We start from the raw sequence: 25,195 nt of genomic DNA, 5'->3' as shown, positions 1-25,195 counted from the left end.
CCTCCATGGTTGAAGTTGATTCCCAGCCGTATTTTTCGCTTGTGTATCTCTGTTGTTTTGCTCGTAATTTCTCTCGTCTTCACGTCTTTTCTCATGGGCTTCCCCCTGCCATACTTTCTGGTCAGTCTTCTGAGACTCAGCTCACCTGGCTTCTGCTCTGTCAGAGCTTCCTTCCTTCACTGTTCCTAGCTTGAAACAGTCGTGTGGGCTGACGCCACACTTGCCGCTGTAGTTAGTTGAATGCACGTGAGTGTGTTTCTTTTACTACTACAGTAAAAACCGCCTGAGCACAGTAACTGCCTTGCACTTACGTGGCGTCCATTTGGCTTCTAGCACATACCAGTATTTAATGAATGGAATGAATAAGTGTTTATCTTGATTAAAAAAAAAAATACGCTTTTTCCGTCCAAGACTCAATTTGCCTAAAAAGAAAAAGAAAGCTGAGCGAGAGGATGAGGAACAAGACCCTTCTCTGAAGAACGATAGCAGTTCTGAACAGCTGGATGTGGATGGAGACTCCTCCAGTGAGGTGTCCAGTGAAATCAACTTCAATTACGAATATGCCCAGATGGAGGTGACCATGAAGGCCCTGGGCAGTAATGGTGAGAACATCTGCTGTGCATTTAAGCTTTAAGGTTGGTAGAGTGTTAAAAATGTTTATCATGGGCTGGTTGCAGTTGCTCACGCCTGTAATCCTAGCACTGTGGGAGGCCGAGGGGGGTGGATTGCCTGAGCTCATGAGTTCGAGACCAGCCTGAGCCAGAGAGAGACCCGTCTCTACAAATAGCCGGATGTTGTGGCGGGCGCCTGTCGTCCCAGCTACTTGGGAGGCTGAGGCAAGAGAATCACTTGAGCCCAAGAGTTTGAGGTTGCTGTGAGCTGTGACATCATGGAACTCTACCAGGGTGACAAAGTGAGACTCTGTCTCAAAAAAAAAAAAAAAAGTAAGGATGCAGACCTTTTCAGTGTCAGTGAAGAAAAAATCTTTTGTTTTTGTTCTCGGTACTCTATTTTTTGTGTCATTGGTTTTATTTATGAGAACTTCCTTTTTGCCTTCATATACAGTCAGGTCACTCTGTTCTCATTGATAGAATTTCTCTGGTTTCAAAGTGAAGTTTATTCCAAATTGTCTTTTTTTTTTTTTTTTCTCTGCTAATTGAGAAAAGTCTCACTCTGTTGCTAGAGTACTGTGGTATCAGCCTACCTCACAGCAACCTCAAAATCCTGGGTTTAAATGGTCCTCTTGCCTCAGCCTCCCTCATAGCTGGGACTACAGGTGTGAGCCCACAGGCCTGGCTAATTTTTCTATTTTTACTAGAGACAAAGTCTCCTCTTGCTCAGGCTGGTCTTGAACTCCTGACCTTAAGTGATCCTCCCACACTGGCTTCCTAGGTGCTAGGATCACAGGCGTGAGCCACTGCATCTAGCCCCATATTGTTTTTAATGTGTTTAGATCCGATGCAGTCGATACTGAACAGCCTAGAACAGCAGCATGAAGAAGAGAAACGATCGGCGCTGGAGCGCCAGCGGCTGATGTACGAGCAGGAGTTGGAGCAGCTCCGGAGAAGGCTGTGCCCCGAGAAGCAGAACTGCCGGAGTGGGGACAGGTTTTCCTTCCACTCGCCCAGTGCCCAGCAGCGCCTGAGGCAGTGGGCTGAGGAGAGGTAGATGGCGTAGAGGGCTGGGGTGCAGCTCATGATCCCAGTAGGATCACGTGGTACCACGTGGCAACATTGAGAAGAATTACATTAAAAGAGCGTTGGCTGGACGCGGCAGCTCACACCTGTAACCGCAGCACTTTGGGAGGCCGAGGCAGGAGGATCTCTTAAGCCCAGGAGTTCAAGGCTGCAGTGAGCTCTGGTCATGGTCATGCCACTGCCCTACAGCCTGGGTGACAGAGTGAGACACTGTCTCAGAGAAAAAAAAAAACCAAGAACACAGAGTGTTATAGCCAAGAACCATTTTTTTTCTTTTTTTAAACGGGAATTGCCAACTTATATTGCTTTATTTTAAAAACTGCCCATGTGAGGGGCTACCCCGTTTTCAGTTTGTATGGCTTTTGGATTTCATTAAAGAAGTGTACTTTATCATTATATTATGCTTTAGGTTCTGAAGCTTGGGTAGATGCTTTTAAAAAAAGGAAAAAAGAGAAAGTTGGTTATCTGGACTGATTAGCTGAGGTAGGTAAAGCATGGTGCTGATGAGATGCAGATTGCAAGTTTGATCTCTCTGGGCCGATTAGCACTCCATTAAAACGCCTTATTCCATGTTCGTCACTAACCTCATGCCATTCAAAGTTTGGAAGGCAGGCAGGCAGCATCCCTATCCCCTAATGATCAATGGAACTGTAGATTTCAGGCCCCCTAGGTGATCTGCCTAACAGTCAAGTTTGCAGAGCAAGCAGCCAGCTTGCTGTGGGGGCGCCTGTTGGTGCTCGCCTGCAGCCTGGTGCCAGAGTGTGCATGGGTTCGTGTCAGCAGCATTCTCCCCGTGTGCACAAGACGGTTGTAAAGCTTGGCAGTCACATTTTCTGATGTGCTTCCCTGTGTTATCTCCCCCGCTTTTTATTTTAAACAGAGAAGCAACGTTGAATAACAGCCTGATGAGGCTGAGGGAGCAGATTGTTAAAGCCAATCTATTGGTGAGAGAAGCTAGTTACATCGCAGAGGAGCTGGATAAAAGGACAGAATATAAAGTTACCCTACAGATTCCAGCCTCCAGCCTGGATGCCAACAGAAAGGTGAGGTTGCTGTTCACCGGGTAAGATAACGATCTCTTTGGATAAAATTGCCTTCTGTCTGCCTGGTGGTATTTAAGCCCCAGTGGGTTTGCCCTCGGATCCATGTCTGTTCCCCGTGAGTCTAGACCCTTTGTCCTCCTTCCTCGAGTAGAGTTTATCTCCTTTTATTTATTTATTTTTTTTTTGTGGTTATTGGCCGGGGCTAGGTTCGAACCCGCCACCTCCGGCATATGGGACCGGCGCCCCACTCCTTGAACCACAGGCGCCACCCTTTATCTCCTTTTAATTCTCTGCCTTTGCACATATATATGTTGTGTCCACGAGGAGAATATAACTCTCTCCACCTCCCCTGGCCCTACCGATTCATTTCACATTCATTTCCTTTTTTTCAAATCAGTTTAAATGATTTCTGAGAAGTCTCTTCTGATAAATCTCCCCAAACCTTCTTTTCCCTTTATCCTGTTTCCACTCTACAACTCCCCCACCCCGTTAGGTATTCATTTTATTTTTATCATGTTATTTTCCACTTCTAATAGATCATGTATAAACCGTTAGTTTCATGTGTATGTTCAAGGTTGCAGATGTCTTTTTTGGGTGTTAAGTTTAGTGAAATGTTTTAGGAAAAGCCTCATCAAAATCTCCTGTCTGCTACTTACTTGTTTTCCTCTTTTTTCTTTCTCTCTTTTTTTTTGGGGGGGGGGGTGTTATTTTCTGTCTCTTGAATCATGTTCATCATGATTTTTATTGGATTGGGTAGAATTTTCTTTTTTTTTTTTTGAGACAGAGCCTCATGCTGTCACCCTGGGTAGGGTGCCGTGACATCACAGCTCACAGCAACTCCCAACTCCTGGCTCAAGTGATTCTTCTGCCTCTGCCTCCCAAGTAGCTGGGACCACAGGCGCCCGCCACAACGCCCGGCTATTTTTCGGTTGCAGCCGTCATTGTTGTCTGGTGGGCTGGAGCTGGATTCAAACCCGCCAGCTCAGGTGTATGTGGCTGGCACCTTAGCCGCTTGAGCCACAGGCACCAAGCCAAGGGTAGAATTTTATATTCAGATAAAATTTGTCCCTACAAATACTAGTAAGTAAAATAAAGCTCTATTAAGCAAAACCTTTTAAACTATATGCACAGTATGTAGAGACAATGATTACACCACATTCAGGGCCAGACTTTTGAGAGTCCAGGCTTGGCGCATGTAGCTCAGGGGTTAGGGTGCCGGCCACATGTCCTGGGGCTGGTGGGTTTGAACCCAGCTGGGTCTGCTAAACAACAATGACAACAACAACAAAATAGCCTGGCGTTGTGGCAGGCACCTATAGTCTCACCTACTTGGGAGGCTGAGGCAAGAGAATCACTTAAGCCCAAGAGTTTGAGGTTGCTGTGAGCTGTGACGCCCCAGCACTCTACCAAGGGTGACATAATGAGACTCTGTCTCAAAAAGAAAAAATTTTTTTTTGAGAGTCTGTGTTATTTCTCGTACAGTATTCAATACCAGCAGAGCTTTAATCAGTAGATCTAGGGTGTCCAGTGCTAATTTGATAGCAGGGATTACCTTTCTTTCCCTGTGACATCACAGTATTGAGGTCAGCGTTTTACATGGAGTAGATATTTGGCAACTACGATTCTTAACGTTTTGAGTGATGACAGTATTGTGAATGTGGTGTAATCATTGTCTCTACATACTGTCATATAGTTTAAAAGGTTTTGCTTAATAGAGCTTTATTTTACTTACTAGTATTTGTAGGGCCAAATCTGTTACACAGGATTCATGGACCAGAAGCAAAAGAGGTTGGCCCGTTGGGCGGCGCCTGTGGCTCAGTCGGTAAGGCGCCGGCCCCATATACCAAGGGTGGCTGGTTCAAACCTGGCCCCGGCCAAACTGCAACCAAAAAAAATAGCCAGGCGTTGTGGCGGGTGCCTGTAGTCCCAGCTGCTCGGGAGGCTGAGGCAAGAGAATCTCTTAAGCCCAGGAGTTGGAGGTTGCTGTGAGCTGTGTGAGGCCACGGCACTCTACAGAGGGCCATAAAGTGAGACTCTGTCTCTACAAAAAAAAAAAAAAGAGGTTGGCCCATTGTGGGTAGAATAGGTAGGGCTCAGCTTCTTCTAGAAGGCTCAGAGATGCAAAATTGTCTTTCATTCTATAGGGTTTGAGTTGAATAAAGCAGGAATGTGAACATTTCCCCCCATTAAGCTCTATAGTAGCCCTTTTCTCTGTATCCTATTTTGGGCTTTGTGAGAAGGAGCAGCTCTGCTTTGGGGCTGCCAGGTCAACCCCAGCAGTGAGTCCCGTCACTGTGACCATCTCTCTCCTCCCCTGCACCTCCTAGTGTTTTCACTGGGGTGTTTCTTTGGCTGCCAGAGGTGACAGTATTGCCAGAGTGAAGGAGCCATTTACAATAAATAGCTACTAGTTCTCTATGAGTATTGATGGAAATAGATGACTATTTTTAGATGTCATTTTCTAAGGAGACTGGTCCCTCAGTTGGGTGGGGTCTTGCAGTCTGTAATTGAATAAAGACTCTTTTGGTATTTGAAAATTCTCATTTAGTTTCATGTCCTGTCCATGCTGTTTTTTTTTTTTTTTTTTTTTCTTTTTTCCAGTTTTGCAGTAGGCCCTCTGATGGTTAGTCCCACACCCAGCATTCTCACCCAGAAAGCTACTACCCACACTGATCACTAACGGGATTCTGTATTTATTCTTCAGCTTGCCAAATATAAGGTGGAAAGGCCTTTAAAATATGTGAAAGAATTGTAGTTTTCACCCGTAAGAATTCTCAAATCTTCTCAGGGCACAGTGGCTCACAACTAATCCCAGCACTTTGGGAGGCCAAAGTAGGAGGATTGCTTGAGGTCAGGAAATCGAGACCAGCCTGAGCAAGTGTGAAACCCTTGTCTCTACTAATAAGAGAAAAATTATCCAGATGTTACTGTGGATACCTAAAGTCCCAGCTACTTGGGAAGCCGAGGCAGGAATATTGCTTGAGCCCACTAGTTAGAGGTTGTGGTGAGCTCTGCTGGTGCCACTGCACTGTAGCCAGGGTGACAGTCTCCCCCTCGCCCCACACAAAAAAATCTCAAATCTTTGTTTTTATTATGCAAATTTTGTGTTCTGTGGAAAGGATTATAGACAAGATGTTAACAAAGCTTTGGTGATTTCACAGTTCTCTTAAATTGTAAGTGTACATGGCAGAACAATTGACAAATTAAGCCAATAAATCGATTAGATGACTGCTGGGTTTATCTCAGGGAGGGGTATGGGGCATTTTTCCCCCCTACTTTGTGGCTTTTGAAATGTTCTAAATCTTTCTGCATTAAAAATACATTGCTTTTGTAAGCTGGAAAAACTGTCAGCTTTTCATGCTATTTTTAGGTGAGATTTGCATAATATCTCATTATTTTCAAGTGAACGATTCTATGGCATTTAGTACGGTCATGGTATTGTGCAGCCACCACTTCCACCTGGTTCTTTACAAATTTAATAATAAATTTAAACTATCTGTATTTGGAAACTTGGTACCATTTGTTTCTTCACGTGGGTAAATGGCGCACTTCTTAGTTTACTCTTTTAAACAGTTTATATTTTGTACCCTATGAATATATACTATCCATTCAAAAAGAATTAGGAATTTGCACTTTTGAAAGGTAAAAGATAGTTTCCTCCCCAGATTTCCCTTTGCCATTTAATGCTCATGACTCTCTGTCCTTCACCACTGATACCCTGGGGTCACAGGATGGCCTGAGTAAAACATTTTTGTTTTTACTTCTCATTAAACATGGTCTAGTCTTTTGGGTTTTAAATTTAAATTCATGTTCACCTGCAGTCAAAACTTAAACATAAGCTTATACTTAAGTGATGAGCAGAGTCACGATTGCCATCTGAGTTTTGGTGTGTTGCCATTTGCCTGGTGGGTCTGGGAATGTTCTGTGTTGCCCTCCCCACGGGCGGCCGGCCTGGTTTCTCACGTGGTCACTCTTCCCGTCTCTGCAGCGAGGTTCTCTTCTTAGCGAACCTGCGATCCAGGTGAGAAGGAAAGGAAAAGGAAAGCAGATTTGGTCTTTGGAAAAACTGGACAACAGGTTATTGGATATGAGAGACCTTTATCAGGAGTGGAAAGAGTGTGAAGAAGATAGCCCAGTAAGTTGTTTTTTCTTTTTAAAATTACTTCACTGTTAAGGAAGGAAGCAACCAGGAAGGAATCTGGCCATTTCAGGGGAAAATTATTCTTTTCCCAAAATAGTAACACTGTGTCTAGAGTAAACTTCATTTTCATTTTCTAAATTGTTTAGCAAATCAAGAATTTTAATAGCCTGTCAATCTGATATCTTCTTTTTCCTTCTCTTCCTTTCTGTCTTTTGGATTTCTCGCAGAGACCTCCACTTTCCCTTCTGCCTTGCCTTGGCACATCCTGTTTTGGGAACCACCTCAGGGCAGAGGCCAGGCCTTGCTCTCCCCCATGTCTCCCCCTGTTTAACCTTTCACATAATATACATATAATATGTGTTTCTGAAGTTGAGCAGCAGTGGTACTTTAATATTTAATACTATTAAGAAGTTTTTGAAGGAGTTCTGATCATTGTGCAGGTACCACTTACCAGTACACGCTCCACTTGTGGGTTTTCTGACTCAGGTCAGCCGTGACATAGTCACTGCACATAGTTACAATAGAAATGTACATGTGTGTGTGTTCTCACATGTTTCCACGTTGCTGGTCCTGTTTGGGCAGAGTTATATCCTCTCTTTTGTAAAAATGTTTTCTTCCAAATTGTCATCAATAAAAATGACTTATCAGGTGACATTTTTGCTTAAATTTTTTTTCATTTTCTTACTAAATTCTTCTCTTATTTTGAATTAAAAATAAAACAGCAATGATAAACATGGGGAAAAAAAATAAAGTCCTTGGCTCGGTGTCTGTGGCTCAAGTGGCTAAAGTGCCAGCCACATATACCTGAGCTGGCGGGTTCGAATCCAGCCTGGACCCGCCAGACAGCAATGATGGCTGCAACCAAAAAATAGCCGTTCATTGTGGCAGGCGCATGTAGTCCCAGCTACTTGGGAGGCTGAGGGAAGAGAATTGCGTAATCCCAGGAGTTGGAGGTTGCTGTGAGCTGTGATGTTATGGCACTCTACCCAGAGTGACAGTTTGAGGCTCTGTCTCAAAAAAAAAAAAAAAAAAAGCCTGGCTCTCTCCTCTGTGGGGTTTACTTTCATTAGGACCAGGGGGTCTTATGATTCAGTAGCAACGGAAAGAACGGATATGAATGACCCTCTGCCCTAAAAGAAAAATGAAGAGTAGTTTAGTACACGCTGCTTCTTTTTCTTGTTAATGTATGTTTTTTGTTTACTTTGTGGCAAGATTTCCAAGTAAGGGAGAAGCAATGCTTGAAGTAATGACCTGTTCTTGCTGTCGTAGGTAACAGACGCTGACTCCTTTTCTAAGTGGGAATGAGGCAGTGCCATGTGTGACAAATGGGGGCTCCGCTCCAGCAAAAACTTTACTTTTTAAAATCTAGAGCTTTTTCTAAACTTGAGTGCATCAAAAGCTGGTAGGTTGAATGCATAATTTTAAGTGATTTTTCTGAATCTCCTTACAGGTAATACGATCTTACTTCAAGCGTGCTGATCCATTCTTTGATGAGCAGGAAAATCACAGTCTCATTGGGGTGGCCAACGTCTTCCTTGAGTCTCTTTTCTATGACGTCAAGTTGCAGTACGCTGTGCCAATTGTCAACCAGAAAGGGGAGGTTCGTTTTTTCTTTCTGCCTCATGTCCTGTAGAGAAGAGTCAGAGAGATAGTCGGGTGGTGATCACGTATTGTTGTATTTTTTATCCATAATGACAGATGGTAGGTGTGTGTGTTTTCAGTACCTTGTGTTTCCGTAGGGCTTTGTGGTGGTTATTCCAAGTCCTGGGAGGGGAGAGTAACTGCTAGAAACTAGGCTTGTCAATCCTCCTAAGCCAACCCCCTACCATCAGAAGAGAGGCCATCTCCAGGGAGCAGGAACCACATCTGGAACAAGTTTCTGCCTCTCCCATTGGTGCAGGTGGCAGGGCGGCTGCACGTGGAGGTGACGCGGATCAGTGGTGATGTCGGGGAAAGAATTGCAGGGGGCGAGGAAGCTGCAGAGGTCTCCTTTGAGAAGGAGACCCAGGACAGCAAGCTGGTCTGCATGGTGAGTCCTGGCTGCACGTCAGAGCTGTCAATGGGGGGCCGGTTTCGAGGATTGTGGGTGTTGAGATGATAAATAGTCTTTCTTGAATTTTGAAAATCTCTCTTATCATTGGTCGAGACTGTATTTCATCACTGTCCTGAAGTCCTGGTCCAGGAGCCTTGGACAGTCAGGTCTCCACCTTTCTGGGGGCCACTCAGCTCCAGAATGACACAAGTCTGTGTTTGTGCTTCATGGCAGAGAAACCCTGGTCTTCCCTACCAATTTCCTCGTGTTGTTGGGGCTCTTGATGCCTGCCGAAGATGCAGAGTGACCCAGTGCTGGTTCTGCCCTTGGCCACTGCAGAGTCGCTGCTGCGGGGTCTCCGCGTCGTCTCGGATTCTCTCTGCCCTCCTGCTTCTGCTTATGCCCCACCTTCCCTCCTTCCCTCCTTCCCTCCTTCCCTCCTTCCCACCTTCCCACCTTCCCTCCTTCCCTCCTTCGCACCTTCCCTCCTTCCCACCTTCCCTCCTTCCCTCCTTCCCACCTTCCCTCCTTCCCACCTTCCCACCTTCCCTCCTTCCCTCCTTCGCACCTTCCCTCCTTCCCACCTTCCCTCCTTCCCTCCTTCCCTCCTTCCCACCTTCCCTCCTTCCCTCCTTCCCTCCTTCCCACCTTCCCACCTTCCCTCCTTCCCACCTTCCCACCTTCCCTCCTTCGCACCTTCCCTCCTTCCCACCTTCCCTCCTTCCCTCCTTCCCTCCTTCCCACCTTCCCACCTTCCCTCCTTCCCACCTTCCCTCCTTCCCACCTTCCCACCTTCCCACCTTCCCTCCTTCCCTCCTTCCCACCTTCCCTCCTTCCCTCCTTCCCTCCTTCCCACCTTCCCTCCTTCCCTCCTTCCCACCTTCCCTCCTTCCCTCCTTCCCACCTTCCCTCCTTCCCTCCTTCCCACCTTCCCACCTTCCCTCCTTCCCACCTTCCCACCTTCCCTCCTTCCCACCTTCCCTCCTTCCCACCTTCCCTCCTTCCCACCTTCCCTCCTTCCCTCCTTCCCTCCTTCCCACCTTCCCACCTTCCCTCCTTCCCACCTTCCCTCCTTCCCACCTTCCCTCCTTCCCACCTTCCCTCCTTCCCACCTTCCCACCTTCCCTCCTTCCCACCTTCCCTCCTTCCCTCCTTCCCACCTTCCCTCCTTCCCTCCTTCCCACCTTCCCTCCTTCCCACCTTCCCTCCTTCCCACCTTCCCTCCTTCCCACCTTCCCTCCTTCCCTCCTTCCCTCCTTCCCTCCTTCTCACCTTCCCACCTTCCCTCCTTCCCTCCTTCCCTCCTTCCCACCTTCCCTCCTTCCCTCCTTCCCTCCTTCCCTCCTTCCCACCTTCCCTCCTTCCCACCTTCCCTCCTTCCCACCTTCCCTCCTTCCCACCTTCCCTCCTTCCCACCTTCCCTCCTTCCCACCTTCCCTCCTTCCCTCCGTCCCTCCTTCCCACGCATTCTGTGCAGGATGTGTGTGTTGAGTGTTGCCGGTCAGACGTGCAGGTACAGAACGTGAAGGGGAAGGAGGTGAGGCCCCTGCTCTTAGGCGGCTCCTGGTGTAGTGTACGTGTGTTGTGGTGACATGAGTGTGAGCAGAGGACCCCAGTATCGTGTGATCTGAATGTTCTCATAGACTAGAGGGAGGCAGCACGTGTTCTGGGGGACAGTGGAGAGGGAATGGATTCAGAGAAGGAGGGAAGGGGAGACTCAGGCTGCACCTGAGGGAAAGGGTGTTGGTGGGCGGGGCGCCTTTCTTGGGCGCCTTGCTGCTCCCTATGACAAATGCAGAAATACTGTCATTTGTCTCTTCTCCCCACTTCACCCCCCCCCCCCCAGCACTGCCATGGGTTGAGAATCCCTGCGGGAGCCAGTTAAAAAGTGAGCATCTGAGGACAAGCAGAGGAACCAAGTACAAGTGAGGAGGTGGCCAGGAAAGGGTAGCCAGGCTGAACTCTCTTAATTCATTTTTTTTTTTTTTTTTTTTTTTTATTGTTGGGGATTCATTGAGGGTACAATAAGCCAGTTACACTGATTGCAATTGTTAGGTAAAGTCCCTCTTGCAATCATGTCTTGCCCCCATAAAATGTGACACGCACCAAGGCCCCACCCTCGTCCCTCCATCCCTCTTTCTGCTTCCCCCCCCATAACCTTAATTGTCATTAATTGTCCTCATGAACTCTCTTAATTCATGATCCTTCCCACCCCAGTCCTTTCTCAGCGCACATTAGCAACTGGCTGTGGGGAGGAGTGGAGAGCTGGGCAGCTTTCTGGAGGGCTTTGCAGATGGAGGGGAGGCCTCCGGGGCTTGTCAGTTACTTCCATGTTCACTCAACGGTTCCTTGGTTCCTTTTCCACTGTCTAGAACGGCTGCAAATTGAAGTCTGTGGCATTCTGACACCTGGTGGTGATTTTAGCTTTTATGTGCAAAAATTTACAAAACAAATCCAAACAACCTGTGTTGTAGATCTGCAGACATCCTTGTTCCTGGCAGTCTTCACTCCTGACTAGAGTCCTGTAGAGGAGATTCAGCATCTCAAATCTGGTCCCTTATTTATTTTAACCTTAAAGTTGAGATTAATTTCTAGTAAAAAAAAAAAAAGGCTTTCGGGTGGATTCAGTCTGACTGTGGTATGTGTTGGTATGTTGCCTCTCTGCTCGGGCCTGGTGTGGCCCATTCCCGTCTTTTTCTCAGTCTGGTCAGTCTCACTAGGAATGTTAGGCCTCTTTAAAATCTGTTATCGGCATTTCTTTCGGGGATCGGATGGGACACATATTTCTAATTGCACTTGTGTCACACAACGCTGAATTCCTCTAGCCCAGAGACTCTGCCCCACATGCAGAGGGAGGGTGTTCAGTAATGCTGGTGCAGAGAGTGGGAAAATGCCAGCTGTCATCAGTTCCCAGATCTTCAAATCATACATTCCTGATGCTTTTAAAGTTCTCCCCCAAAAATGCGGTAGAGAGGCTTGGCACCTGTAGCTCAGTGAGTAGGGCGCCAGCCATATACACGGAAGCTGGTTCATTTGAGCCTGGCCCGGGCCTGCTAAACAATGACAACTGCAATTAAAAAAAAAAAAAAAAAAGCCAGGCAATGTGGCAGGCCCCTGTAGTCCCAGCTACTTGGGAAGCTGAGGCAAGAGAATTGCTTAAGTCCAAGAGTTTGAGGTTGCTGTGAGCTGTGATGGCACAGCACTCTACCCAGGGCGACATAGTGAGACTTTGTCTCAAAAAATGCGAGGCGGTGCCTGTGGCTCAAAGGGATAGGGCACCGGCCCCATATGCTGGAGGTGGTGGGTTCAAACCCAGCCTTGGCCAAAAACCACAAAAAAAAAAAAAATGCGGTAGAGAAGTATGTTCTCTTTATACTTTTAAATAAATACTTTTCCTTTCCTTAATATTTGTTTGTTGGTACACACTGATTTTGTTCTTCATTCACCATACTTAACAATCTTGTCATCTTCTTATGACATATCCATGGTTAGACAAATTCATGTCATTGAATGATGTTAATGTTTGAGAACTTTCCTGTTTTGAGTTGATAATGATTTTTATGTTCTAAGGAACTAGAATTTAATGCTTTTCATCAGTCTTTAAATGGTTTACAACGTCCACCTTTATAGTCAAGGTCATTGCTACCCTGTGTCAGGCCTCTCACTAAATATGACAGTTGTCACCATTTCACAGATGGCACAAATGCAGTGTCAGAGCAAATGGGATTTGGCTAAAAAAAAACAACAGTTAATGACAGGGTCTGGGCTGGAACCCGGAACTGACTTAAGTGCTTCTTGGAACCTTCAGATTTAACAAATGAACCAAAGCCTTGTTTCTCCTTCAGGTTAAAATTCTCCAAGCCACTGGGCTGCCACAGCATCTGTCCCACTTTGTGTTCTGCAAATACGACTTCTGGGACCAGCAGGACCCTGTGATGGTGGCCCCCGAGGTGGACACTTCCTCCTCTCCCGTCAGCAAGGAGCCTCACTGCATGGTCGTGTTTGATCACTGCAGAGTGAGTTGGATTTCCAGATTCGGTCAATGTTTAAATTTCTCGCATGGAAACAGGGCAGAAAAACAAACTATTTCTTGGAATGATTGTGCCAATATAGGTCTCAGAGAATAGTTTTTTAGAGTGGGTATTGAGTCCAAAACTAAAGTATCAGTGCAGCTTACTCTTCCACAGTGAAACGTTAGCTTTTGTGGCTCGGCGCCTGTGGCTAAAGCAGCTAAGGCGCCAGCCACATACACCTGAGCTGGTGGGTTCGAATCCAGCCCAGGCCTGCCAAACAACAATGACAACTGCAACCAAAAAAATAGCCGGGCGTTGTGGGTGCCCGTAGTCACAGCTACTTGGGAGTTGGAGGCAGGAGAATCGCTTGAGCCCAGGAGTTGGAGGTTGCTATGAGCTGTGATGCCACGGCACTCTACCCAGGGCGACAGCTTGAGGCTCTGTCTCAAAAAAAAAGAAAAGTTAGCTTTTGTGTCAAAAACAGATATGTGGGAATGTATCTATGTATACTCCTCTCCAAAAGAAATCTGTGTTTTGTATGAGATTATTGGAGAAATGACCTAAAAAGGTTAAGCAGCTTGTGCTCTAGAGAAAGTGAAGACCCGGGACAGGCAGGGACTAACTTCATTGAGCACCTCCTGCTGTTAAGCACTGGGTGTGATTCTTTGTTTGGTTTTTACCACAGTTGTATTTGGTGATAATGCTTTTCCTTCAGTTGTAAAAGCAGTTCAGAGAGATCAGCTTGTAACGGCTAGAAACCAGCCCAATCTTTTTTGCTGCTGTGCCATACTTGAGCCATCACATTTTTTTTTTAAGAGAGAGGCCTCTTTCTAATCTGGTAAAATCAGATAAATACCTTCTGTGCATTAAAGATGGAGAGAGAGAGAGGAGACTCCAACAGTGCCGGAGATTCCATAACTTTCTTTAATAAATGGTTTTGAATTCAATCTTAATTGTGAAATGCCATCTTATAAAGATGGACAGGTTGGAAGAATTTTTAAAAATGAAAAAGTTTTTTTTGCATTAATGATCATTATTTCCATTCTCTCTTATTATTACAGACAATTACCTTTCTAAAAAGTGGGAACATCTTTTTTCACCCACACTGGTTCTTTCTTGCATGTAATAACTTTTCTATCAAGATATTATGGATCATTGTTGTAATACTTAATATAATTACATTTTGAAACATAGCTCTCAAAATATTGCTAACAGAATAGAATACATGTTGGTCTTACTAGATTTTCAAGGCGAAAAGTTTTAAAAATTCAGAATTGTAGTTATTTTTAAAGTCAAAAACCTTAGGCATCTGAACACTCGTTATGGATGTTAGGTGGATTGTTTTAGCTAAAACATTCTGTTTTCTTGCTCTCCGTGATATAATTAAGTATATGTTGTCTGGCATAAACAGTCGTAAGATTGCCGGAAGGGATTTGCTGTTACATAATTAGCTGTTGTGTTTCAGGAGTTTTCTGTTAATATCACTGAAGACTTTATTGAGCATCTTTCAGAAGGAGCGTTGGCAATTGAAGTATACGGACATAAGATAAACGATCCTCGGAAAAACCCAGCCCTCTGGGACTTGGGAATTATCCAGGCAAAAACACGTAGTCTCCGGGACAGGTGAATTTTATATATTATTTATTTTTTTATTTTTTTTGAGACAGAGCCTCAAGCTGTTGCCCTGGGTAGAGCGCTGTGGCATCACAGCTCACAGAAACCTCCACCTCCGGCTCACGGGATCCTTTTGCCTCAGTTTTTCTATTTTTAGTAGAGATGGGGTCTTGCTTTTGCTTAGACTGTTCTCGAACTCATGAGCTCAAGGAATCCACCCACCTTGATCTCCCAGAGTGCTGGGATGACAGGTGTGAACCACCACGCCTGGCCCCCTTCCTAATTTTTAAAAACTGCAGCTATTTCCTGAGTTTCACCAGTGTCCCCAGCAGGGATGGTGGTGTCTCCAGGATGTTAATCACACACTCAAACTTCCTTAGGGCAGTGAACTCTGAGGAATAACGGGAGGTTGAATTTGTGGCTGTTTAAGAAACAATGACATGAATTTTGCAGAATGTCCCTTACTGTTATGAATTACTTCTAGTTAGCTATAGCAGGTGGATTGGGATCTCCTCTGGTGTTCACATCGATTCTGTCCTGTGCTCCCAGTTCTGTCTGAGTGGTGTCTGTGAGGCAGAGAGGTGGGCTTGTTTGTTGACTTAACAGGAAGACGTAAAAGGGAATGACTAAGTTGCATAAGTACTGTTTATCTCCTTTTCATCTAAGAAAACCAGATTTTTTTAAAGGGGACTTTTTATTTTTGATCCTCTCATTGACCTGAGAGGTGATATCTGGCAAGTCTCTGAAATGTGTGTGGCACCCCCGTCATCTGTCTGTGTCAAGACAGTCCCTGTATTTGCTTTGATGGTAATGTCCTGATTTCGGAGTAACCACTTTGTATCTTTTTGAACGAAACAAAGGAGCCATTCCTAGTTATAATAGTAAACGAAGTACACTTACTTCGGTTTTTAGTTACTCATTGAACTATAGGGTCATTCCATTGAGTGACTCTGTTTGGAGGTCATTTTTCTGTTAATTCTTAGGTAGAGGATGTTAAGGTGCCGATTGATGTTAAAATGTATGATTTTCCAAGAACTTCATCTGTTTCCTAGATGGAGTGAAGTCACGAGGAAATTGGAATTCTGGGTTCAAATCTTGGAACAGAATGAGAACGGTGAATATTGCCCTGTTGAAGTGACTTCTGCAAAGGACGTCCCGACAGGAGGGATCTTCCAGCTCCGGCAGGTAACATGATCGAATGTTCATATTAGCTTCTTTGAAGCCAGAAAGCTTAATACTGGCTCCTTTTTAGTAGGAAAAAAATGATTATGAAATCTGGGCCGACCATGTCCATTTCTTATATGAAATTTTATATTAAATTGTCTCCTACTTCATGTTATTTTCTTTTGTTGTCACAAATACGGCCGTGTATAATCTTTTAAAATCAGCTTCTGTTATGGGTATAGGCGATTGCACTAATGTACACAGCTATGATTTAACAGTAAAAAAAAAATCAGCTTCTGTTGGGGTTAGGTAAGAAAAAGATATGATTTAAAGGAAAACTTAGAATTGATTTGTGGGACGTAAATATATTGAGTACTATTAGATCATCTGTGACGACAAGGAGAAGCCAGTGACATGGCAAAGAGAATAACTGTTCAGTCTGACAGTTTTGGGCTCAGTTCTGGCTCTGGTGCGTCCTTGCTGTGTATCCGTGAGCAAATTTATAACGTCTCTTCCTCACCTGTTACGTGCGGGTGGAGGTAACACCCACTGTATAGGATTCGTGTGAGGATGAAGAGAGATGTGTGTTTAAAGCATAGGAGGGGTGAAACTGCAGCTCGGTAGATAATGAACATGCCGGAGTCCATGCGGTGGAGAAATAGAAATGGTCCCTTACGCCCAGGGGCGCCGTGATCTTTCAGACCATGAGAGGGGAAATGGTAATTTGCACATAGGGTTTGATATATATTCTTTTTGCTGTGCTTTACATTACTCCAATGTTTAGTAGACTGTTGTATCCTGTGAGAGCTTATGTAATTTTAAACAATAGAAAAATATTAGAGTAGCCTAAAATGAATATAGAAAACACTCCAAATACGAGAAAGACTAAATCAGCGGTTCTCAACCTGTAGGTTCCGACCCACAGGAACTGTATTAAAGGGCTGCGGCATTAGGAAGGTTGAGAACCACTGGACTAAATGAAAGAGAATGTTTAAGTTTTTTAATGTTTCAAGAGTAAGCACTTGTTCTCCGAGCCCAGCAAATAAATTTTAGCAAATGCATTTATGTCTGGGCAAGGAACTAAAAGCAAAAGGAGGATGGTTTAATTAAAGCATGTTATGTGTACATATCATAGAATTCTTAAGGGTGTGAAGAACATCTTTTTGTGGGCATCTGTTAAAAAATTATTTACGTATACATATATATGTATGTATGTTCTTGGATGCCTTAGAAACTCATCACTAGAAGGTAAGACCAGATAATTTTCTATGGTTTAGTATAAATTAGATATTCAAGTATTTACTTCTTACACCCTTTACTAAAAACGTTCAAAGGGAATGTTTGGTTTATTAGGAAAGGGTTTTTTGGAGGGATCTTAATTTCGGTGCAGAAAAACATCATGCAAGGTCTGGAAAAGTTTTTTCTCTAAATGGCAAGCTGAAGTTTCAGTCCACTTGGGTAGAAATTCATGTGTAGGACGAGCTGGGAAGCTGGAAGACGGGTGGTTGCAGACACTTGTGGCCACTAGCTCAGAAGGCCTTGAATGCTGGGTTCGTTGGAGCTTAATGCTTGAAAACTGGGATATATTGGTCTTGAATGGGAAAGCAGCAGAGACCGCTGATGAGGTTTAACCAGACGAAAACTGATGTTGTTTTGTAGGAACAAACCGTGAAATACCAGCAGTTTCTAGGAATTTCAGTCTGACAGTTAAAGGAGACGCTTCAGAGCTTTTCTGTGGAGCAGGAAGCCTTTGCTAGACCCTTTCCCTCCGTATCTTCCTCTCCAACCACGAATCTTCCCTTCAAGCGCACACTTCACTCTAGGCACACATCCAGAATGGCCGCAGGCAAAATAAACAAATGAAAGATAGCAATGGAAATGACAAAACTATTTTAGACTTACCAGGTTTTCTGAGGGACTTTCCCCACAAATTACCTGATGCATGGTTCATGAGAAATATTAAATCAAAAGGCATCTGTATCCTAACCATTCAGATGTAGCTTGGTAGGGTCAGTGATTGCCTGAGTTGATTTTCCTGATTATGCAAAGCTCATGGGAACTAAAATATGATGGAAGAGGGCAAGAGAAATTGACTTGAAATTGAATATTAAAATTCCATTTTTCAGGGGTGTGGCCTGTGGCTCAAAGGAGTAGGGCACCGGCTCCATATGCCGGAGGTGGTGGGTTCAAACCCAGCCCTGGCTAAAAACTGCAAAATAAATAAGTAAATAAAATTCCATTTATCAAATGCTATTTTATGTTCCTGAAATTTATAAACCGTCTTTGAAGTCAGTAATTTGGGAATACTAGGAATTCTTTTTTAAAATATTATTTCATTGTATATGTACCAAGTTACACAGTAGTCTGAAAATGTGTTTAAGAAGGAAGTGCTTCTCTCTGATCAGTTCTTTGTTTTCTTTTTCTTTTTTCTTTTTTCTTTTAGAGACAGAGTCTCACTATGTAGAGTGCCATGGCATCACAGCTTATAGCAGCCTCCAACTCTTGGGCTTAAGCAACTTTCTTGCCTCAGCCTCCCAAGTAGCTGGGACTATAGGCACCCGCCACAATGCCCAGCTATTTTTTTTTACTGTAGTAGTTATTGTTGTTTGGCAGGCCTGGGCTGGGTTCAAACTCGCCAGCCCTGGGGCATGCTTAGCTACAGGTGCCAAGCTGCTTAGCTACAGGTGCCAAGCCCAGTTCTTTGTTTTCCAGTTTGGTTTACAATTATTTTTATTTTGGGATTAGGGCAGTAATTTCAATAATCTTGTTTCTAACTCTGATTGCTTATTTTTTAAAGTAGCTCATACTAGATACATTAACTTTGGTACAATCTTCTCTTTAACATGCCATATGTTTTCTATAGCTATGGTAGAACCTCTGTAAACTCACCACCCACGGGACTTTAACAAACTGGTCAACATATGGAGGTAGTCAGCTAAGGAGCTAGGCCTTGGTGGGTGTGATGCATGTCCAGTCTATGAAACGTAGGTCAACCTGAGGAGGGGTCAGTGTAGTGAGGTGGTCAGCTATGGAGGTTCTGCTGTGTATAATGTTTCATTATAAATACCAGTTTTAAGTTGTCCATATACATTTTTTTTTTTTTTTTGAGGTAGGGTCTCGCTCTGTTTTGTGGACTAGAGTGCAGTGGTGTCATCGTAGCTGACTGCAACCTCAAATTCCTGGGCTCAACTGATCTTCTTGCCTCAGCCTCCCCAATTCTCTGTGAGATAGATAGTCTCGCTCTTGCTCAGGATGGTCTCAAACTTTTGGCGTCAGCCTGTACCCAGCCTAAAGTTATCACTATATATTTAATTTTTACCTGATTTTTTTGTTGTTCTTAACAGTGCCTTAAGATTCTTTGTAGACATATGCATGTTTGGAACAGATCCCTATAATCTAAATTGCTGGGTCAAAAGATACTTATATTTTAAGTAAAATTGCCTTGCAGAAAGCTCACACCAATTTAAATCTCCACTTACAGAGTATGAAATTGCTTAAACAGAGAGCAATATTGGAAATTTCTCTTTTAAAAGGTTACTAATGGCTTAGAAAGTGAAAATAAAGGTGTATCGTGCTTATTTTATTCTGGATTTAATTATTAGTGAGCTGAACTTTATTAGCTGTTTCGCTTTCATTTTTTAGAATGTTTTCTTTAAATATTTCTTTTTATTGAAAAATGTGTAAACTGTTATGTTTTTCTTCTTGATTAAAGGGAAATAATTTTTTCTGATGAGTTTTTTAATTCGTGTTTTAGTACTTAACATTTACAAGCTGTGGTAAGATGGTGTCTCCAAAGTTAAATGTTTTTCTCAACATCAGCCTGTAGGTGTCTCTCTAACTCAAATTTTTGGAAATCAAGAAACTGATTTTAATACTTATGAAATTGTCCATGATCCAGGGGCAGTCCCGGCGAGTTCAAGTGGAAGTAAAGTCTGTGCAGGAATCTGGGACTTTGCCGTTGATGGAAGAGTGTATATTATCTGTTGGCATTGGGTGTGTGAAAGTCCGACCACTGAAGTCCCCCAGAACACATGAGGCCGTCCAGGTGAGCTTGTGCACCTGTTAGGTTCTTGTTGAAAGGCAAAACCAAACCAGACAGCCTTTTGAAACCTGTATGAAAGCAACCTTCTTTCATTTCTTTCAGGATGTTTTGCTTAAATGTCTTCTTTAATTAAAAAGAAATTGTATTTATTTATTTACTTTGAGACAGAGTCTTACTCTGTTGCCCTGGGTAGCGTGCCATGACATCATAGTTCACAGCAAACTCAAACTCCAGGGTTCAAGCAATACTCCTGCCTTAGCCACCTGAATGGCTGGGACTACAGGTGCCTGCCACCATGCTGGGCTAGTTTTTCTATTTTTAGTAGAGATGGGGTCTTGTTCTTACTCAGGCTGGTCTTAAAGTCTCTTAGAGGCCAAGCCAGCTGGATTGCTGGAGCACAGGAGTGTGAGACCAGCCTGATATCTTTTTTTAGTGTTTCTCGTTTTTTGTGGAGTCACTGTGCAAGACTATTTTGTCCTGGCGTACACGGCAAGCTGTGGGTTAAAACATCTCAGCCTCCACAGATTGCTCAGTGTCTAACAGTGATTAACCTCCTCAACATTACCCACTCCTCTGCAGAAACCCCCTACTGGCTTGTAAAGACTATTTGCCAGCAGGTGTTTGATTTCCCCTGGTGATGGGGCTGTAAACCCTGCAGGGAGAGCATTGTACTGGTTCCTGAAAAGGTCAAATGAGTGTTCTTCACTTTCCTACAAGAACTCCAGGTTTTACTCCAACTTCCTGACAACCATAAAACTCAGGGTGAGGCTAGGTGAGAGATGAAATAGGACGTTAATTAAATGAGAAAATATAACCTTGTGTGGAAAGATTCAGATTGTTTAGCAAGCCTGACTTTTGGATAAATGATCATTTTGTTCTATATGATATATTTTTTCTTTTAGGAGGAGGAGGAGGACATGGATAGCTACCAGGTAATTTAACCCGTTAACCTCACCAAGGAAGCTTGATCCAAGGACGTGATTTACACATTCCTGGATCTTGTGCTGTTACTTCATTTTCATTCAAATACTCCTTCTTTTACAATGTGAAACATTAGAAGAGCAGGGAGCATTGTTCCCTAGACATCACGTAAGTGTCCTGGGTAGGAAATCACCTGTGACTTTCTGACGGGGAGCTCCCCTTCAGTTTCTCCAAATCCTCTTCCTTTTTCTCCCCTTACGGGGAGTCGCCCCCCTACTGCCCTGGTCATAGTGGTGTCATTCCCAGTTCAGTCAAGCCCAAGGTGTTCTGCGTATATGAAGCCAATCTCTTCTTTCCTCGCTTCCTGGAATCATATAGGGTTTGCAATTTAACATTTATTTCCCCTTTCCTAACCTTCTACGAGATTTTGTTTGTGTCTGTGAAGTTTCATCTTGTTAGTCATCGCTTGGGACTGTCAGGGATCTTTGGAGCCTGATTCTGTCATCCTGTGCAGTCACACTCTGGGTTTTGCATCATCCTAATTGGATAGAAATGTCTGCCCTCCTATAAATCACTGATAAAAACTGTATCCACTAGAGTTAGATGCAGAGTCCTGTGGCACCACCTTAGAGGCTTCTTTTAAGCTGATGTTAATTACCGTTCTTTGGATGTGATATTTGAGCCCTCCGTGATTTCACTCCAGTGGACACGTTGCGCGCGTCTCCATCCCGTCCGCAAGAATGTCACAGGCTATTTGGTTAAGTGCCCTGGTGAAGTCCAGACACAGGGTGTCTGCTGCGTTCCCCTGCCCACCCAGCCTTGTAACCTCATTAGGAAGGGAAATGAGGCGAGGGCGGCCAGTGAGCAGGTGCCAACCGGCAGAGTTGTGGGTCTGTTGATGACAACCCCTGTCTCCTCTCCCCCCACCCCTTACCCCTAAAGTGCACGAAAACAAGGGAACGGAGAGAAGCATTTACACATTTACTTCAGGAGGCTGGAGAAACAGAAAATGGTAGTTAGGAAATTTGAAGGATTCTTTTGCTTGCCCTAAGTATATACATTTGAAGATTATTCAGTACCCTTTGTGATTTCTTTCCAGCAAAGAGATCTTTTAGAAGATTTTTGTTTCTAGTACCTGGAATTCTGTCCCCACGCTGTTACAGAACTGGTTCTGGATCTCAGGGGCTGCCCTTTCAGAAACACTTTGTCTAGAAACTGATGCTTTTAATTCTGAGAGTAGCTGTTCTGAATTGTGGGTAGAGTGGGTAGTGGCAGTAAAACAATCAGTGTGGAAGACGGTCTAGTTTTGAAGCCTGCTAGAGTGAGGAAGGGAGAGAGAGCACCAGTTCCACGTGTGTTGTCTTGACATAATATTGAGTAGCATTTCCCTTGTTTTCTTCTAGGATCGGGATTTAGAGAGACTTCGTAGAAAATGGTTGAATGCGCTAACAAAACGCCAGGAGTACTTGGATCAACAGCTACAAAAGCTCGTCAGTAAACATGGTAGGAAGAGGAATTTGAGTATTTCCCTCTCTCCCCAATCAGTGCATGGCAATGAATCCCCATTTGTAGCCACGAAAATTAGAGCCAGGTGAGCACATCAGAAAGGGGGATGGCAAGGACGTCAGTGTCACCCCTGGGGTCCCCTCTTTCCAAAAGAACGTTAATCCTGTTTAAATAACGTCTCGATGCAAGCCTTCCCACCCCTCAATAAAGAAGGAGGAAATACTGTACCCAAAACAAACATTGTCCCTTGAAGACATAAAGGGGCTTGGCGACCATAGCACGGTGGTTACGGTGCCAGCCACATACACCGAGGGTGGCGGGTTCAAACCCGGCCTGGGCCTGCTAAACAACAATGACAACCACAACAAAAAAATAGCCGGGCGTTGTGGAGGGCGCCTATAGTATCAGCTACTTGGGAGGTTGAGGCAAGAGAATCACTTAAGCCCAAGAGTTGGAGGTTGCTGTGAGCTGTGACGTCACGTCACCCTACTGAGGGCGACATAGTGAGACTTTGTCTCAAAAAAAAATTAAATATATAATAATAATAACTTAAAGGCAGCTGTTAATAGTTGTTGTTCAGAGGGCTTGAGTTGTCTGACTCTGGACTAACCCTCTCCTGTGCTGCTGCCTGTGGCCTCCATAACCTCAGATGGCCCCTCTGCTGGAGCCCCCCTGAGCTCTCTAGCTTAGAGTTAGTTTTTATTACTGGTGAGCACTCATCAACTAGTAACTGAAATACAGGCAAATCTAGTAACTGAAATATAGGCAATTCTGGTCTTTACTCAGAGCAAACATAAATAGCAAGTGAGATTACTGTATCCTATTCCTAATGTTCTAGATAAAACAGAGGATGATGCTGACCGGGAAGCCCAGCTTCTGGAAATGCGGCTGACCCTGACCGAGGAGAGGAATGCGGTGATGGTCCCCTCTGCTGGCAGTGGGATTCCAGGCGCCCCAGCAGAATGGTACGAGCCCCGCACTGCGACTTTTGAAGTTCTGAACACTCACTAAGCCTCCTGCTTTCAGACTGGATCTTACACGTGCTGCAATTCATGGAAGGTTCATAATGGCATGTGGGGAACAAGTTGTTTGAATTAAAGAAACTGTTAAATTACTTTCAAGAGTCAAGTAACTGTGGCCTAAAACTGTTTTATTAAATAATATTGTTATTGGCCAAAGTCATTAAGATTTCTGAGAATCTAAATCAATATTTAGTGCCACGGCACTTAGCATTGAAAAAATAGTATGTTAATTACTTGGGTCATTCCCTTTAAAGACTTTCTGGTCATAAGAAAATTGCATCTCCATGCAGTTTTTTGGTTTTGGTGCTGGTTTAAACTGTACTGTCAGCAAATGTCCTGTGCCACTTTGTAGGAATTATAAATAGTAAATTAAGCCAGAGGGAGCCTTTAAGTGTATCATTTTATAAGAAAGTAGGTCTAAGTAAGGGAGTTTCACGGTAAACAAGCATAGGTGGGTCTTGTCAGATTGAGGTCTAGCGTCGGCATATGAAGCAGCAGCTTCTGTTCAGACTGTGGCGTCTCTGATGTGGGGGTTGTTACAGACCCGACGGTGAAGGTCGCTGTTGCCCTTGCTGGTTCTGTGTGCTCACCCAGGCTGCATCTTGAAGTGCACGCTCCTGAGAAGGTGCACTTGATTCAGATGCCTTTGTCTGTCATGTTACAGGACCCCAGTGCCTGGGATGGAAACCCACATTCCTGTTATATTCCTTGACCTAAATGGTAAGTGAGGGGGTGTCCTCTGAAGGCTACCTCTGACAAATTGGTGCCTGCAATAACACTCAGGTTCCAGTAAGCCGGTCATCGGGCAATTCTGTCATTATAAGGTTAGAGTCTGTTTTACGTTTCCCCACATATTCTGTTCCTCCATAGACTGAATTGTTTGTAAAAGTCATATTTTTTTGACGATGACAGGAAGGTGTAACCATTGAGCTTTCTCACGTTTCGTTACCACGTCCCACAGTGCTGTGAGGATGCTTTGCTCTCCCCAAGCTTAGGCTGGTCAGTGTTTCCCTGTACGTAAAGCATTTTCTTAATTCCTCGTGAAAGCCTTAATTCCTAGGGAAAGCCGGGTCTCTGGAGAGGACTAATGACTAGTAATACTTAAGTGGCAGGGTTTCTCCTGCGAGATTTTCTTAGCATTATCTAAAACATTTCCCCACTTCTTCCTGAGAGCTCTGGTACCATTCATTCCTGCATTGCTGCTTTTCTGTAGCTGTCGTTTTCCCGATTTCTCCCACCACCACTACCACCACGTAAAATGTTTTAGGTTTGGTACATTTTACATCTTGGCTGCCTGTAGGAAGAAAAATAAAAAATGGAAAGGTAGATTAAGGAGCTAAAAATAAGTTAAAAGTTAGCGGTTAAATTCCTACCACATCTGCAGGAGAACTATGTGTTAAAATTACTGTCCTGAATAGACACGCTCAGACGTCCTCAGTGGTTTCCTTCCACTGAGCTGACGGTGAGTTATATTAGCATCTTGTGCCACTTAGCTTATTTACATGGGAGATTTTTATAAACGTTTAGAGTTAGACAATAATAGCGAGTCTGGACAACACTGTGTGGCCATTGCTGGGTGGGAGTTGTTCCTTTATCTCGGGAAGAGCCTGCCTAACTCTGATCTGCTCCTGTATTAGGCTGGAGTTGTTCCTTTATCTCGGGAAGAGCCTAACTCTGGTCTGCTCCTGTGTAAGGCTGGAGTTGTTCCTTTATCTCGGGAAGAGCCTGCCTAACTCTGGTCTGCTCCTGTGTTAGGCTGGAGTTGTTCCTTTATCTCGGGAAGAGCCTGCCTAACTCTGATCTGCTCTTGTGTTAGGCTGGAGTTGTTCCTTTATCTCGGGAAGAGCCTAACTCTGGTCTGCTCCTGTGTAAGGCTGGAGTTGTTCCTTTATCTCGGGAAGAGCCTGCCTAACTCTGGTCTGCTCCTGTGTTAGGCTGGAGTTGTTCCTTTATCTCGGGAAGAGCCTGCCTAACTCTGATCTGCTCCTGTGTTAGGCTGG

General features: G+C 44.3%; 1 protein-coding gene across 4 annotated transcripts in view; it reads left to right on the top strand.

The window, feature by feature from the left end:
- Positions 1 to 25,195, top strand: part of KIF13B (kinesin family member 13B) — a 166,105-nt gene that overhangs the window by 87,990 nt on the left and 52,920 nt on the right. For all 4 annotated transcript variants that reach the window (XM_053578417.1, XM_053578418.1, XM_053578416.1 and 1 more), the window contains exons 16-29: positions 412 to 602; positions 1,454 to 1,664; positions 2,578 to 2,740; positions 6,729 to 6,875; positions 8,332 to 8,481; positions 8,782 to 8,910; positions 12,759 to 12,929; positions 14,392 to 14,549; positions 15,593 to 15,725; positions 19,603 to 19,749; positions 20,649 to 20,678; positions 22,071 to 22,170; positions 23,012 to 23,138; positions 23,860 to 23,915. In XM_053578417.1, the coding sequence (XP_053434392.1) occupies positions 412 to 602; positions 1,454 to 1,664; positions 2,578 to 2,740; positions 6,729 to 6,875; positions 8,332 to 8,481; positions 8,782 to 8,910; positions 12,759 to 12,929; positions 14,392 to 14,549; positions 15,593 to 15,725; positions 19,603 to 19,749; positions 20,649 to 20,678; positions 22,071 to 22,170; positions 23,012 to 23,138; positions 23,860 to 23,915 (1,913 nt within the window). The remainder of the gene's footprint in view (positions 1 to 411; positions 603 to 1,453; positions 1,665 to 2,577; positions 2,741 to 6,728; positions 6,876 to 8,331; positions 8,482 to 8,781; positions 8,911 to 12,758; positions 12,930 to 14,391; positions 14,550 to 15,592; positions 15,726 to 19,602; positions 19,750 to 20,648; positions 20,679 to 22,070; positions 22,171 to 23,011; positions 23,139 to 23,859; positions 23,916 to 25,195) is intronic.

The sequence above is a fragment of the Nycticebus coucang genome, chromosome 24, assembly GCF_027406575.1.
Source record: "Nycticebus coucang isolate mNycCou1 chromosome 24, mNycCou1.pri, whole genome shotgun sequence".
NCBI lineage: Eukaryota > Metazoa > Chordata > Mammalia > Primates > Lorisidae > Nycticebus > Nycticebus coucang.
Note: the sequence above shows the minus strand (reverse complement) of the source record. Positions and strands in the feature narration are given on the sequence as shown.